Genomic DNA, 16,260 nt, shown 5'->3' with positions numbered 1-16,260 from the left:
GTAGTTCAGGTGCCATATGAATATAGAATAGCAGGACTAAAGTCTTGATCTGACATGTTCTTTTCCTCAATCTTCAAGAGCTGTGCTGGCAAATCAAAAATGGTGAGATTTATCATCAATCCCCGTTTATCCTGAATGTAGGCTCCCAAAGTATGAGAAGTAATCAATGCTTTCCGGAGTCATGTAGCGAAGAAAGAGCAATGTCCTGCAGCAGTGGTCAGTTTGTAGATCAGCTTTGTCTTGCTTCTGTTGAGTTCAAGATTTATCGTTATGTGAGCTTCAGTCAATGAGTGATCAATGGCTTGGAGTCAGCATCTGCCATCTGTAAACTGGCATTCAACTACGGCAAATCTTTTCAGTAACCACAGTTCGATTCGCTTTAAAAATAGTTATGGATAAAGACAGGGTGGCCCCACAAATTAAAGTTCCAAATTGGGCCAAGGTCATCTTTAATAGTATTAGAGAAAAACTTGCAAAAGTCAAATGAAGTAGGTTGCTTGCAAGCAAAAGGACATTCCGAAAGTGGGATGTTTTTAGAAGAGTTATGGTGAGACTTCAAGGGATGCACGTTCCTGTTAGAACGAATGGCAAGGCTGGTGGGAGAAGGAAGCCTCGATGAATGTTTCCCTTTCTCCCGGGATGGAAATGTTCAACACTCGAAGGCATAGCTAGAAGGTGAGAGGGGAACATATAATGGAGATGTGCAGGACAAGTTTTTTTACACAGAAGGTTGTGGGGGCCTGGAATGCATTGCAGGGTGGTAGTGGAGGTAGATATGATAGTGGTAGATCGGCACATAGACTAAAAGGGAATGGTGGGATATGGATCACTTGAAGGCAGATGAGTTCAGCTCAGCCAGGCATCATGTTTGTCACAAACATTGTGGGCTGAAGGCATGTTCCTGTGCCCTTAGGCAATACTGTGTCCTTAATGAGAAAAATTGAGGCTGTAGTCAGGAAAATAGAGGATGCATGGTAGTTATAGGCAGCTGGGATCGAGTATCCCTGGAGCAACTTAAGGGACGGAGGAGCATACTTAACAAGGAAATCAGGAGGATAAAATTGGGTCAGGAGATAGCTCTGGCAGATAAGATTAGGGAGACTCCAAAGTTATTTTAAGTACATTAAGGGGAAGAGGGTACCCAGACAGACGATATGGCCCCTCAGAACCGAAAGTGGTTATTTATGTGTGGAACCGCAGCAGATGGGCAAGGTCCTCAATCAGCATTCCTCATCTGTTTTCACCGTGGAAAAAAGATGTGAGGACCAGGAAACTTTATTAGGGACAGTTCATGGAGATATCTTGAGGACAGTCCATATCATGATGAAGGAGGTGCTGGATGTCCAAGTATAAAGGTAGATAAATCTCTTGGGCCTGATCAATACATCCGAGGGTAATAGACAATAGGTGCAGGAGTAGGCCATTCAGCACTTCGAGCCAGCACCGCCATTCAATGCGATCATGGCTGATCACTCTCAATCAGTACCCCGTTCCTGCCTTCTCCCCATACCCCCTCACTCCGCTAACCTTAAGAGCTCGATCCAGCTCTCTCTTGAAAGCATCCAACAAACTGGCCTCCACTGCCTTCTGAGGCAGAGAATTCCACACCTTCACCACTCTCTGACTGAAAAAGTTCTTCCTCATCTCCGTTCTAAATGGCCTACCCCTTATTCTTAAACTGTGGCCTCTTGTTCTGGAATCCCCCAACATTGCCTCTAATGTGTCCAATCCCCTAATTATCTTATATGTTTAAATAAGATCCCCCTCATCCTTCCAAATTCCAGTGTATACAAGCCTAATTGCTCCAGCCTTTCAACATACGCCAGTCCCGCCATTCCGGGAATTAACCTAGTGAACCTACGCTGCACGCCCTCAATAGCAAGAATATCCTTCCTCAAATTTGGAGACCAAAACTGCACACAGTACTCCAGGTGCGGTCTCACCAGGGCCCGGTACAACTGTAGAAGGACCTCTTTGCTCCTATACTCAACTCCTCTTGTTACGAAGGCCAACATTCCATTTGCTTTCTTCACTGCCTGCTGTACCTGCATGCTTCCTTTCAGTGACTGATGCACTAGGACACCCAGATCTCGTTGAACATCCCCTCTTCCTAACTTGACACCATTCAGATAATAATCTGCCTTTCTATTCTTACTTCCAAAGTGAATAACCTCACACTTATCTACATTAAACTGCATCTGCCATGTATCCGCCCACTCACACAACCTGTCCAAGTCACCCTGCAGCCTTATTGCATCTTCCTCACAATTCACACTACCCCCCAGCTTAGTATCATCCGCAAATTTGCTAATGGTACTTTTAATCCCTTCATCTAAGTCATTAATGTATATCGTAAATAGCTGGGGTCCCAGCACCGAACGTTGCGGTACCCCACTGGTCACTGCCTGCCATTCCGAAAGGGACCCATTTATCCCCACTCTTTGCTTTCTGTCTGTCAACCAATTTTCTATCCATGTCAGTACCCTACCCCCAATACCATGTGCTCTAATTTTGCCCACTAATCTCCTATGTGGGACCTTGTCGAAGGCTTTCTGAAGTCGAGGTACACCACATCCACTGACTCTCCCCTGTCAATTTTCCTAGTGACATCCTCAAAAAATTCCAGTAGATTTGTCAAGCATGATTTCCCCTTCGTAAATCCATGCTGACTCGGAATGATCCTGTTACCGCTATCCAAATGCTCAGCAATTTCGTCTTTTATAATTGACTCCAGCATCTTCCCCACCACTGATGTCAGACTAACTGGTCTATAATTACCCGTTTTCTCTCTCCCTCCTTTCTTAAAAAGTGGGATAACATTTGCTATCCTCCAATCCACAGGAACTGATCCTGAATCTATAGAACATTGAAAAATGATCTCCAATGCTTCCACTATTTCTAGAGCCACCTCCTTAAGTACCCTGGGATGCAGACCATCAGGCCCTGGGGATTTATGAGCCTTCAGTCCCATCAGTCTACCCAAAACCATTTCCTGCCTAATGTGGATTTCCTTCAGTTCCTCCATCACCCTAGGTTCTCCGGCCCCTAGAACATTTGGGAGATTGTGTGTATCTTCCTCAGTAAAGACAGATCCAAAGTAACGGTTTAACTTGTCTGCCATTTCTTTGTTCCCCATAATAAATTCCCCTGCTTCTGTCTTCAAGGGACCCACATTTGCCTTGACTATTTTCTTCCTCTTCACGTACCTAAAAAAACTTTTGCTATCCTCCTTTATATTATTGGCTAGTTTACCCTCGTACCTCATCTTTTCTCCCCGTATTGCCTTTTTAGTTAACTTTTGTTGCTCGTGGGAAGCTTGAAAAGGAACTGCAGGAGCCCTGGCTGAGATATGAATCATCCTTAGATGCCAGATGACTGGAAGGTGGCTAAGTAGGGCTCCAGGGAAAAGCCTGGGAACTTTAGACCAGTGACCCTAACATATCTGGTAGGCAAATTACTGGAGAGGATTCTACGGAACAAGATACATAGATATATATGCATTTGGATAAATATGAGCTAATTAGGGATAGTCAGCATGGTTTTGTTTGTGGGAGATCAGGTCTAAAAATCTGATTTGAGTTTTTTGAAGAAGTAACCTAAAAGATTGACGAGGTCAAGTGTGTTGACTTTCTTGATATGGACTTCAGCAAGGCCTTTGATGAAGTTCCACATAGTAGGCTGCTCTGGAAGGTTAGATCGCATGAGATCCAGGGTGGACTGGACAGAGAATTGGAAGAAAGAGGAGGGTGATAATGGAAGGTTGTTTCTTGGATTGGAGGTCTCTACCTAGTGGTGTGCCTTGGAGGATCATGCTGCACCCATTGCTGTTTGTGGTTTTTGTCAATGATTTGGATGAGAATGTATAAGACATGATTAGTTAATTTGCAGATGACACAAAAGTAGGGGGTGTCATGGACAGTTTACACGATTACCAAGAATTACAGCAGGATCTTGGTTAGCTGGGCTAGTGGGTTGAGGATGGCTAATGGAGTCCAATGCAAATAAGTGTGAGGTGTTGCAATTTGGGAAGTCAAATCAGGGCAGGACTTACACAGTGGGGATCTCATAGTAGGGCACTGGGGAGTGTTGTAGAGCAGAAGGATCTACAGGTAAATAGTCCTCTGAAACTGGCATTGTAGATAGATAAGATGGTATAGAAGATGTTTGAGACATTAGCCTTCACCAGGCAGTGTTGAGTATAGAGGTTAGGATGTCATCTTACAGTTGCACAAGCCATTGGTGAGGTTGAAATTTGAATATTTTGTTCAACTTGGTCACCTTAATGAAGGATGTCGTTAAACTGGAAAGAGTGAAGAGTAGATTTTCAAGAATGTTGTCAGGACTTGAGTCCTGGTGCAATAGGCAGAGATGGGCAGTATAGGATTTTATTTCTCGGAGTCCTCTAGGCCGAGGAGTGATCTTAAAATCATGAAGGAAATATTTGAAGCAGGTACAATGATAGCATTTAAAATATCCTTGGTCAAGTACATGGATAGGAAAGGTTTACAGGGATACGGGCAAAAAGTGTGCAAGCTGTGACAAGCTAAAATGGGCATCTTGGTCAGCGTGGACAAATTGGGCCAAAGAGCATGTTGTCATGCTCTATGATTTGGTAACACATTGACTATCGATCTTCAGGTGGCTTTGCTTCTGGATTGTAGTGACCATTGGCTGAACAGCTTCCCATTTACTGAGAAGGTTAGTTCTACTCCCAATGGAAGTTTATGAGTGAATTGCAACACTGCGGCAAGAAAGATATAAAACATTGCTTGGGTGATAACACAGCTTCGTTTTGACATAGGTCTTTATTGAGTTTGGCTCTGTTCTTGACCCGTTGCATGCCTTCTCAGTACAAATGGATAATAGAGGTGAATTTCTGATGGTCGTCTGGTGTGAGCAAAGCAATTTACAGACCCTACCTATTCATACATCTTCTGAATGCTAACAAAAATTCTGCATGCGAACAATTTGAAAAGACCAGCCACCAAGGTTGATCTTATTATCATTTTTTTTTAAAGAAAAACACTACATAGAAATTTTTTAAAATCCAGTCAATTGCTCCTAACATGTGTTATCCTTGGGTTTTAACAGACTTTTAACAAAACAGTGTACCCTTTGCATTCAATAGCTTGTGCGAAGAACCTTTTCTGGTTGATGAAGTGGTTCTAGCCTTACTTAACACAGCACTGTATTAACTCATGCTCTTCTATTCAATAACTTAACATCTATAAAAGCATGCTGCGCGAGGCCTTTTCTGATGCTCACTTGATAAATGCACTGCATAATTGGATATATAACTATGCAGTTTAGGAAGATCTCAGGTTCAAATCCCCAGTGAAGACTGAGTTAATTGATCTCAGACAGGGCAATGATAGGACTATTATAATTCATCTCTACATTACTGCCCCAGGGAAGGAGATTGCACTCAGATTACAATCACAAAGATTGTCAGAGAGAGGTTGCTGCTCGAAAATGGTTGAATATCAAAACCCGATGATGGAAAGATGCACGAAAAGAGAGTTTATAATAATTATCTAGTTTCACAGAGAATGCCCATTATGCTTAAACGATCATTTGCATAATTATCTTGCATCATATTATTCAGTTCAGTTTGGGATTTTTTTTGTAGAAGAGAATTGAGACATTGGGAGTATCTATTTTAATGCTTTCATTGATGACGATACAATATGATACAATAGAACTTTATTTTCCCAGGAGGGAAATTGGTCCCAGGAGAGAAATTGACACAATGCAGGCCGCACTTCCAACCCGTGACTATTGAGGATGAAATGTTGTTTTGGCCCATTTCTCTTTAGCTGCTTTAAAGCCTTGCAGATTCCAGGTTTTTTGTACTAAGTTCCTGTCTATATTTGCCTTCTGCCTATGTTCCTAAACAAATAATGTAAATATGGGAACACCAAATTCTCTGAACGCACAATCATTGTGAAAGTTTAATTGATCTTTTCAAGCTGTCCCATAGCACATACCACAATACCTGTGACAATCTAAGCCTCAGTCCAACTAATAATCCTTCAAAATTCATGCCACTTATTTTTATTCGCCAAAGTATGGAGAATGCCAAATCATTATGAAAGACAAATTAAATTAGGGTATGCAACAGACCTTTACACAGTTTATCATCTGTTCTGGGCAGGAACAAGATATCAGATCTAAATGAACCTTCGACTGTTTACGGATTTTGCAGTTACTTTCTAGGGAAATGCAAATCTTCTGATACCTGTTTTTGGTTCAGCAAATTAATGAACTTTTCTGCTTGATGCTGTTCTACAATAAATCTGGCCAGGGCATACAATATTCACTGGAATTAATAATTAAATCAACCCAGCCGAGATTGCGGCCTCAGAGAAGGCCTTGTAAACAATGTGCCTTTCCTACAATAAAGAATACTTATATTTGAACAGAGTGCAAGAAACCATTCTGTAATACTTCACTAGAATACAATCAGGCAAAAAAACGTCACAAGGAGGAGATAGAGGAACACAAATTAAACACATTTAATTTTTAAGAATTCCCTTCAAGAAACACATTGGAAAATTCTCTAACGAGAGCTTTGGAGAACAGTTGAATCCTTTCAAGATTAACCTTTTACCAAAAACAAAGATCGGAGATGGATGTTTCCCATAACATGATGGAAATAATCGTATTCTACAGTAATTAGTATTTTATTCTTCAGAACGACTATTCTCTCTCTCCAAGATGAAACTTTTCAAACAAAAATCTGAAACCTTGCCTCTGATGTTCAATGTTACAATCATCTTAAAACTAACTAACGCCCTTCTTTTTGTTTTCAAGAGCTGTGGCAAATAGACACATTGTAGCGACCATAGGGATTGGTCCCGAGAGTCGAACCCTCGGATTGGCCAGCAAGGTCACATGGTGGTGCGACCATAGGGATTGGTCCTGAGAGTCGAACCCGCTGATTGGCCAGCTAGGTCAGGTGGTGGTTTTGGGGCCCAAAAGCCAGGCAGTGGGAAGAGAACTTCGATGTGAACAGTTTGAGTTAATGGTTGTCTGTAATCTCGTTTGTTATCCTTTGTAATTGAATATTGCTGCCGCAATAAACTTCTTTAACAAAGTACAAGCCTCCAGAATCGCCATAATTTTTAAGAAATTCTGTACTTTGTCAAAAAGCATAAAGATAACAGCAATCTAAAATAAAAACTGGAAATGCAAAAAAAATTGACAGCAGGTGAGGCAGCATCACGAGCGAGATGGTCAGGTCAGGGGTACAGGTCAGGTGAAAAGTCACCAACTTGAAATGGTGACTCCGCTTCCCATTAATGCATTTTATCCATTTCAACAAAACTTTGCATTAGTTAATAACCGTACAGCATGGGAACAAGCTCTTGTCCCACAATATCAATGTCGGAAAGGATGCCTCTGTCGGGACATGACTCTTATCCCTCCATTCCCACCACCACATATATGTTCCATCACCACCCCTGATAGAGTGATCCAAGCACCCGCTGATCTCTTTGTAAAACACTTGCACTGGTCTCTTAGCAGTTCCTTAGCTGTTTAGTTAAGTTTAGTTCAGAGATACAGCATGGAAACAGGCCCTTTGGTCCATCAAGTCCACACCCACCATCGATCACCTGTCCTCTAAGGTGTGGAAACTAAACGAGTAACTCTCTCAAAGCTGGAGGAAGATTGAAAAGATTCTAGTCACAAGAAGATGGAAACACAACATTTTAGAATGATACTACAGTGAAGTACTGAGGGATTGGAGGGCTAGCTGTACTCTCAAAGGTACGATCATGTTCAGGTGATATGAAAGTGAGATGTTGTCTCCCCTGCCACGTTGTATAAAAGTTCTTGTAAGGTCCCTTCAAAGGACAGTCATTTCTAGTTTCCTGGCGAAACTAAAACAGAATTTATTGACATTAGCATACTGATGTTTGTGACAACTGACTGTACAAATTGACTGCTGCATTTTCTACACTGCAATTGTGATGATATTTAGAAGAATATCTGGGCGGAACAGTGGCACAGCGGTAGAGTTGCTGCCTTACAGCGCCAAAGACACGGATTTGATCCTGACTATGGGTTCTGCCTGTACAGAGTTTGTACGTTCACCTAGTGACCTTGTGGGTTTTCTCCGGGTGCTCCGGTTTCCTCCTACACTCCAAATATATACAGATTATAGGTTAATTGACTCTGTAAAGTGTAAATTGTTCCTAGTGTGTAGGATAGCACTAGTGGACGGGGTGATCGCTGGTCAGCGCAGACTTGGTGGACCAAAGAGCCTGTTTCCACACTGTATGTCTAAAGTCTAACTATTTCATTGGCTATAATGTGCTATTGGAAGTGCCGAGATTTTCTGTAAAGCAAGGAGACCTTCTACTTTTGAATTTCCATTTAATTGATTGAACATAGAACAGTACAGCACAGTAACGGGGCTTTGGCCCACAATGTTTGTGCCTTCAATCCGACCATTCCATGATTACTATAACTTGCATTAGCTTCTCTTAATCCATTTTTATTTAATTACTTGAACTCAAATTTCTCCAACTTCTGGGGTGGGAATTGAACTTTGCGTGTTATTTGGACTACACCTCCTCCGATGTTGCCTCATGTCAAGACACTATCTACTACACTCAATTTCTCCATTTCTGCAGCATCTGCTCCCATGAGGCTTTCCATTCTAGGACACCTGAAATGTCCTCTTTCTTTAGTAAAGGTGGCTTTCCCCTTGTTGTCATAGATGGATTCCTCACCCACATCTGCCCTGTGCCCCGGAGGTCTGATCTCACTCCCCACCCCCAGATGGAACAAGGATAAAGTTCCCCTCGTCCTTCCCCTCCACCAGCTTCTGCATCCAAAACATAATTCTACGACATTTTCCATCACCTTCAACGTGATCCCACCATCATTCGTATCTTTCCATCCCCACCACTATCCGCCTTCCACAGAGACTCACCCCTCAACAACCCCTTGGCTCACTCATACCTTCCCATCCAGAACCATCCCCTCCCCAGGTACTTTCCCCAGCGATCGCTTGAGATGGAACACGTGTCCCAATGTCTCCTCCATCCTAGGGTTCCCGGCAGTCCTTCCATGTGAGGCAGAGGTTGACGTGCACCTCCACTCACCTCATCTACTGCATTCCATGTTCCTGGTGTGCCTCATTTACATCGCCAAACCCAAGCGTAGACTAAACGACCGTTTCACCAAACATTTCCGCTTGGTCCACTAAGGCTGCTAGATATCCCAGTTGCTAACCATTTTAACTCTCCTTCCCTTTCAGTTCTGGGCTTCCTCCATTGTCAGAATGAGGCCACATGCAAATTGGAAGAACAGCAGCTCACTTTCCACTTAGGTAGCCTACAAACTTTTAGTTTAGCTTCCAATTTTAGGGAAGTAACCTAAAAACTAAACACCTCTCCCCCTCTCCCCCAACATCTTTCCATCAGCCTCTCTTCCCTGTGCCCTATTGGAATCATATCCATTTCTCCCATTTCCCCTCTCCCCATCCTCTTCCACCTATATTCCATCCTCCGGCTTCACAATTCGCACTTCCATCCTTATTTCATACCTCACCTGTATCCATCCACCTGTTTGTCCAGTGACACATCCATACATCCTTGAATAAAGGACCACCCATCAAATTAATCATGGTACAATCAACAAGGAGTCACTGCACCAAATCAATTGAGAATTGAGAAAAAAGTATGATAAATCTCAAAACCTTTCGTGTTTGCAATGTTCTGCCCAAATGGTGATACTATTCATTAGCGTATCCACAAGTTTATAAAAAATCCAAAGTGTCAATGCAGAACTAAAAAATAGTCAGATAATTATAATTTAATTGGAATGATTAGCATGATTTTAGCATGCTTAACATATAAATGTAGTTTTCATAAGAAGCTGGAAAATAATCAATTTTGGCAGAACTAAATATACAGTTGACCCATTAAATGTGTTTTGCCTACATTTTGAGAAGTGTTTTTTAGTGCGAGAAGTGCCACTTACAGAGCTGAGATAAGTAATAACTTCATATGAAATATGCTACTAAACTGGGCTCAGTGCAAGTAATGATTGGAATCACATTTGTTCGAGTGCTTACAGGACTGTTTCTATAGTTTGAACAAGTGTGTTATATCATGCACTCGACATACTGTAACTAGAAAATATCTAGTTGGAGAGAAAATATTTGGGGCATGTGAAGCCCCAAATCTGGCTTTCCAAAACAGGTCGACCATGAGCAAAAGGAACAGAGGGAAACCATTTCTCACAGTTAAAAAATGAGTTTGATAAAATGTAGAAATGGGCATCAATTGAAATGAAGTTGTTACAGTCACAAAGATTTCTGTGAGGCCACTTTAGTGTTTGGTGGATAGGTAACAACTTGATGCGAACATTAGATGGGGTCAAATGATTAATATACGTTCATGAGTTAACATTCCAACTTTGTTAATCTCAACTCTGAAAATATCCGTAAATCTAATCAATTAAAGTTAAATGAAAGGTTTCCTTCAGCATGCTCTGTACACAACTTGTGGAGCAAGTGGGTTTATGACTGTGTCGATGCAACTTTTTAAAGTTGTGATTTTCTAAGCCAGGAGATGAAACAAATTGTACTTAAAAAAAGACACAAAGTACTGGGGTAACTCAGTGGGTCAGGCAGCATCCCTGGAGAACATGGATAGGCAACGCTTGAGGTCGGGATCCTTCTTTGGATTGTAGTTTAAAACTGATTGGTTTTACACATGTGAAGACACCGAGTTGAAAGGCATCAGTGGACAGATTCTAAGTCCTGGGTTGAAGCCCTGTTTTAGAACTTAGCACATTATTCAACTGCAATTCATTGCTTCAGATGGGGGGTTGAGTTTTGTGTAAGTGCCGGTTTTCATTAAAATCAGGCCTGGCTGGCTTTATTTGCTGGCTTTGCTGGATATAAAAGATCTTAAGGAAAGATCCCTCTGTAATAGCAGGGTTTATTAAGACTGCCTTTCTTGACAAACAGAATCCAACACTTTAAACTTAAAGTCGGAGCCAATACACTCAACCAGGTAAATTGACAGCCCCTTGCACTGTTCATCCTGCCTCTCACTCATAGAAGCTTTAGGAAGCAGACTGCAGTACAAATTATATTTCCCACCAATGACGTGTTATGCTAAGCCCTTCAATTCCTATCTATTTTTGAACCTACAAGTAAATGCCTCCTAATAACAACCTTTTCAATGAGACAGCCTGAAAAAAATGGTCTTTGGATATTTGAGATTAATCTTACAGTTCCATGGCACAGCTCTGAATAGATGATCATTTACTCAAACACATAAATAATGTCCATAACATAACAAGCTGATTCTCGTCTGGCGTAAAAGAACAAAAACAAAATGACTAATTTTCAGAAAAGTTCCATTCCTAGTTCCAACAAAGAATTTGAAAATTATTGTGGAATACATAATTTGCTTTCGTTGTTTTTTTCTTAGAAGTTATTATAATTTCGGGGCGGCACAGTAGCGCAGCGAAAGAGCTGCTGCCTCACAGCGCCAGACACCCGCGTTCAATTCTGACTCTGGGTGTTGTCTATGAGTGTGCATGATTTTCCCGTGACCGCATGGGTTTTCTTCAGGTGCACTGATTTCCTCCTGCACTCCAAAGTCGTGCATGTTTGTAAGTTAATTGGTTTCTGTAAACTTCCCCTCGTGTGTAGGATGCGAATGTGGGATAACATGGAACAAACATGCGGGTGATCAATGGCCGGCGTGGACTCTGTGGGTAGAATAACACTACGCTGTATCGCTGAACTAGACTAAAACAGTAGAACTGCTCATTTAAGAATTATGTATTACTGAACTTAAATGGAGCAGGAGAGGGAAAATAAGTTCACTTTTCTGAAATGTTTAGCTCAAATTAATGAAATCTATATGGAAAGACTATTTAAGTTTACTAATTGTTAGGAAGGTATTCTCTCACAGATATGTGTAATAAAAGGCAATTAATCATTAAGCCTCAAGGACAATACTTTTAAACAAACGAACGTGACTAGATAAGAAAATACAACCTTGCTTTTAGTGCTGAAGAACGTTTTGAATGTACCCAGGGTTGAAAGGATACAAAAATCCAATAACCTGAAGTCTTCACATGTGAGCGTGCAGTCAAATATTCTAATACATGCCTTATTTGAGTAAGTCTGATGGTTATGACTGAAGAACACAGAACATAAATCTGTACAGCACATAATCAGGCCCTTCATATCTGTGCCAAACATGATGCTAAATCATTTGATTTGGCAAATAGTTTGTAAAAATTACATAATGTCGAACTTGATGCCAAATGATGGCAACTGATCCCTTCTGCCTCCACATGATGATTATCTCTCCATCCCCTACTTATTCATGTGCCTATCTGAAAGTCTGTTAAACGTCACTATCAAACATGGTCCCGAACATATTTTATAAAATAAATTGTGCTATATGTTAGGTTCTGGTTCTAATTAAGTTAAATGTCAATTAAACAAATACCCATGCAATCTTAATTTAAATCTTTGATATCCGCCAAAGGCAGTAAATAAATCCAGGCATTCTTGAGTTGAGCTATCAGTTTAATTCTAACATTTGTCTTAAATTTTTCCTCTTCCACCTTAAATCAACGCCCTCTCGTGTCTGATGTTTCTACCCTAGGAAAGAGACTAAAGGGCCTGTCCCACTTAGGCGATTTTTAAGGCGACTGCCGGCGACTGTCAAAGTCATAGCAGATTGCCAACATTTTCTTTTACCCTACGACAATGACCACGACAATGCCGAGTCAGGTCGATAAAAGTTTTTTTTTGTTGTGAAACTAGCACCTGGCTAAGAGATTACACCGTCTTCGGAAACATTGCAAAATTCCCACGCTTACCTGACCGTCAAACTGTCGGTCTCCAATCTACCTGTGAAATGTCCTGACGGTAAATAAATCGGTTAAACAAAACAATCTTCTGGTATCTTCAAATGCCTTTCCTTCATTTAATAATACGTGCTTCTAAATGCGTCTGCGACAACCTAGCAAACATGGGAACAGTATGCGACAGTGCCCGCAATAAGCAACGATACCTATCTGGAAAATTGTTCATCAACGCGCTGAGATCCGCTACGATTCATTGAAGACTTCTCATGCCCACGACATCCCGGCGAACGTTCGGCGACAGCCTAGTCGCCGGCAGTCGCCTTAAGTGAGGCAGGCCCTTAACTGTCTACCCTGTCTGTGCCCCCCATTATTTTATTTTATTCTAATGGGTCACAATTCAGCTCTGATGCTCCAGAGAAAAAAATCTAAGTTTGTTCAATCTCTCCTTGATTAAATTATTTGTTCCCCTATGAGAAACATGAGAACAATTCCCAATTTAAAATCTCAAATCAATGATTCAGTAGTGCAACAGTTTTATTTGCAATTAGCAATCGATACTTACAGTAAGGGCAGCCAAAGACTTCCATTCTAAGTCCAATGTGACCGTCGCCATTCCAGTCCAGTGGTACTAAGCGTATGTAGCGTGCAACAATTGGATGTTGTAAATCATGCCTCACCACTCCATCTGAATTTGAGTTTCCTGCAAAGGCCTATGAGAAATAAAGTACAGATTTATTAGCATTAGGCAAGAACTCTCATTACTTGAAAAGTGAAAGAGAGAATTCACCAATATTATAAATGTTGATATCATTCCGTGAAAAAACACTCCTGTAATTGGGTGATCAGAACTGCACATGAGATCCCAAATGTAGCCAAACCAAAGTTTTATAATACTGCATCATGACTTGAACGATCAGCCATGATTGAATGGCAGAGCAAAATTTGATGGGCTGAATGGCCTAATTCTGCTCCTATCACTTCTGACTTCAGGACATTTATATTAGATGCCCTGATAAATGGGGGCAAGGATACAATACATTTTCTTCACTACTCTGTCTATTTATGTTGCCACTTTCATGGGCACCTAGGTTCATTTGGAATACTGTGTGCAGTTCTGATCGTCCCATTACAGAATGGTATATCAACATTTGTAATATTGATTAGAATGTATGTGAATAACAGTGTTGTATTTTATTGGCCAATTAGTAACAATATCTTCAAGAAACAAAATCTTATTGTGATTTTTGGTTTCTTCAAAACCACTATTTTGCCAAAGCTGAAATTGTTTATATATATCATAGAAGTTTCCTTGTTATTTCCAAAAATATAGCAGCAATTCAAAGGACTGAATTGTGCTCACTTCAACCCAATACCAGTACTCACTTTGCATAGTACTCCCACAACATTAGCTCTGTAATACAAATGTTAAATTGCTCTCGAAGATAGACACAAAATGGGTAGCTCAGTAACTCAGCGGGACAGGCAGCATCTCTGGAGTGAAGGAATGAGTGACGTTTCAGGTCGAGACCCTTCTTCATTCTGAATCAGACTGAGTTACTTCAGCATTTCGTGTCTTTCTTCAGTTTGTGTCTTTCTTCCAGCATCTGCAGTTCCTTCCTACACATGTTAAATTGCTCTCAATGGATATACAACAACATTCAACGTGAGAGGAACAAAGTTTAATGGAGATGTACGGGACAGGTTTTTCTCACACAGGGTGGTGGAGGCCTGGAACGCATTTCCAGTGGTGGTGGTGGTGGTGGCAGATACAAAAGTTGTGTTTAAGAGGATTTTAGATTGGTATATGGAAGTGCAAGGAATAGAGGGATATGGATCATGCACAGGCAAATGAAAGCAGTTTAATTTGGCAGCACGTTCAGCATGGTCATTGTAAGCCAATGAGCCCATTCCAGTGCAGTCCTGTTCTATGTTATGTTCTATGAGCTAACTGCTACCTGAGACTGTATTTTTTTCTTACATTTAGCAGAGAACCCCGGTGGCTTGTTTGCAGTGGCAACTGTTTTCTGATTCCCGGGGGAGTGGATACAGGTTTAAGATGAGGGGGGAAAGATTTAATAGGAATATGAGGGGTAACGTTTTCACACAAAAGGTGGTAGGTACATGGAACCAGCCGCCAGAGGAGGTAATTGAGGCAGGTACTATCGCAACGCTAAAGAAACATTTAGACAGGTACATGGATAGGGCAGGTTTTGAAGGATCTGGGCCAAATGCAGGTAGGTGGGAATAGTGTAGATTGACATGTTGGTTGGTGTGAGCAAGTTGGGCCAAAGGCCCTGTTTCCACACTGCAAGATTCTATGACTCTATGATACTTAGACAACTTTCACCTGCAGCTGCAGTGGGGGGGGATCCTTTATACTGGTGACCTTATCCCTTCCACAAGACAGAGTGGACTGAGAGTGGTGAACTGGGCCCAGGCAATGCAACCTTAGGACCTGTCCCCAACACTATCCAGTACCAGGGGCCACAGTTCAAGAATAAGGGGTAGGCCATTTAGAACGGAGATGAGGAAAAACTTTTTCACTCAGAGTTGTAAATCTGTGGAATTCTCTGCCTCAGAAGGCAGTGGAGGACAATTCTCTGGATGCTTTCAAGAGAGTCAGATGGAGCTCTTAATAACAGCGGAGTCAGGGGGTATGGGGAGAAGGCAGGAACGGGGTACTGATTGTGAATGATCAGCCATGATCACATTGAATGGCGGTGCTGGTTTGTAGGGCCGAATGGCCTACTCCTGCACCTATTGTCTATTGTCTATTCTGACAGCCTTCAGCTCACTGGTTTCAAGGACATTTTCACTGTTTTTAAATCTCTCTGATACTCAGATATTTTTAAAACCGTTTAAATGGATTGAAAAGTTAAAATGATAGAAGGGTCAGCAAAGCCAGTCAAATAAACAGCGCTGCCATCTGCACATCAGCCTTGAGCAAAGGGCAGGAATAAATGGCTCACTTTCATTTCTGCTTCTCTATTTCACTCCTCCATTAATGCATTCCTTAAAACCACCTCTCTGACCAAGCTTTCAGTCCTTTACTCACATGCAGTGCCGGATTAACCGAGTAGCAAAAGTAGCATAAACTACGCATTTTCGAGGGCCCTGCATTAAATGCTTCTTCAGACTGAAGATTTTTTTAAAACTAAAATATTTTATTTCTGAGTATTGTTTTGCACAAGCCAACCTTACCGTTCCCTCCCCACCCCTTCCCCAGCCCCATGACAGTCCCGACTGAGAATAAACGGCCCCTGTAACACACGACTCAGTTTGGGCATGGCGATCCGCGGGCGTCTCGGTCCTTGGTGCTGTGCGGTCCATTCCCACCCACCGGTCGCTCCACACTCTGTCCCGGCTCAGTGACGCTTCCGGTCCGGCCAGCTCCGGCTTCTCCTG

The 16,260-nt window shown here is 41.7% G+C and overlaps 1 protein-coding gene across 1 annotated transcript in view; it reads right to left on the bottom strand.

Annotated features, from left to right (window-relative positions):
- LOC144604190 (contactin-associated protein-like 2) overlaps positions 1–16,260 on the bottom strand; it is a 1,366,128-nt gene that overhangs the window by 783,157 nt on the left and 566,711 nt on the right. Inside the window, exon 4 of the mRNA XM_078418400.1 lies at positions 13,418–13,565. Coding sequence (XP_078274526.1) covers positions 13,418–13,565 — 148 coding nt within the window. The remainder of the gene's footprint in view (positions 1–13,417; positions 13,566–16,260) is intronic.

This window comes from Rhinoraja longicauda, chromosome 2 (assembly GCF_053455715.1).
Source record: "Rhinoraja longicauda isolate Sanriku21f chromosome 2, sRhiLon1.1, whole genome shotgun sequence".
Classification (NCBI taxonomy): domain Eukaryota; kingdom Metazoa; phylum Chordata; class Chondrichthyes; order Rajiformes; family Arhynchobatidae; genus Rhinoraja; species Rhinoraja longicauda.
This window is presented reverse-complemented; position numbering and strand designations above follow the sequence as displayed.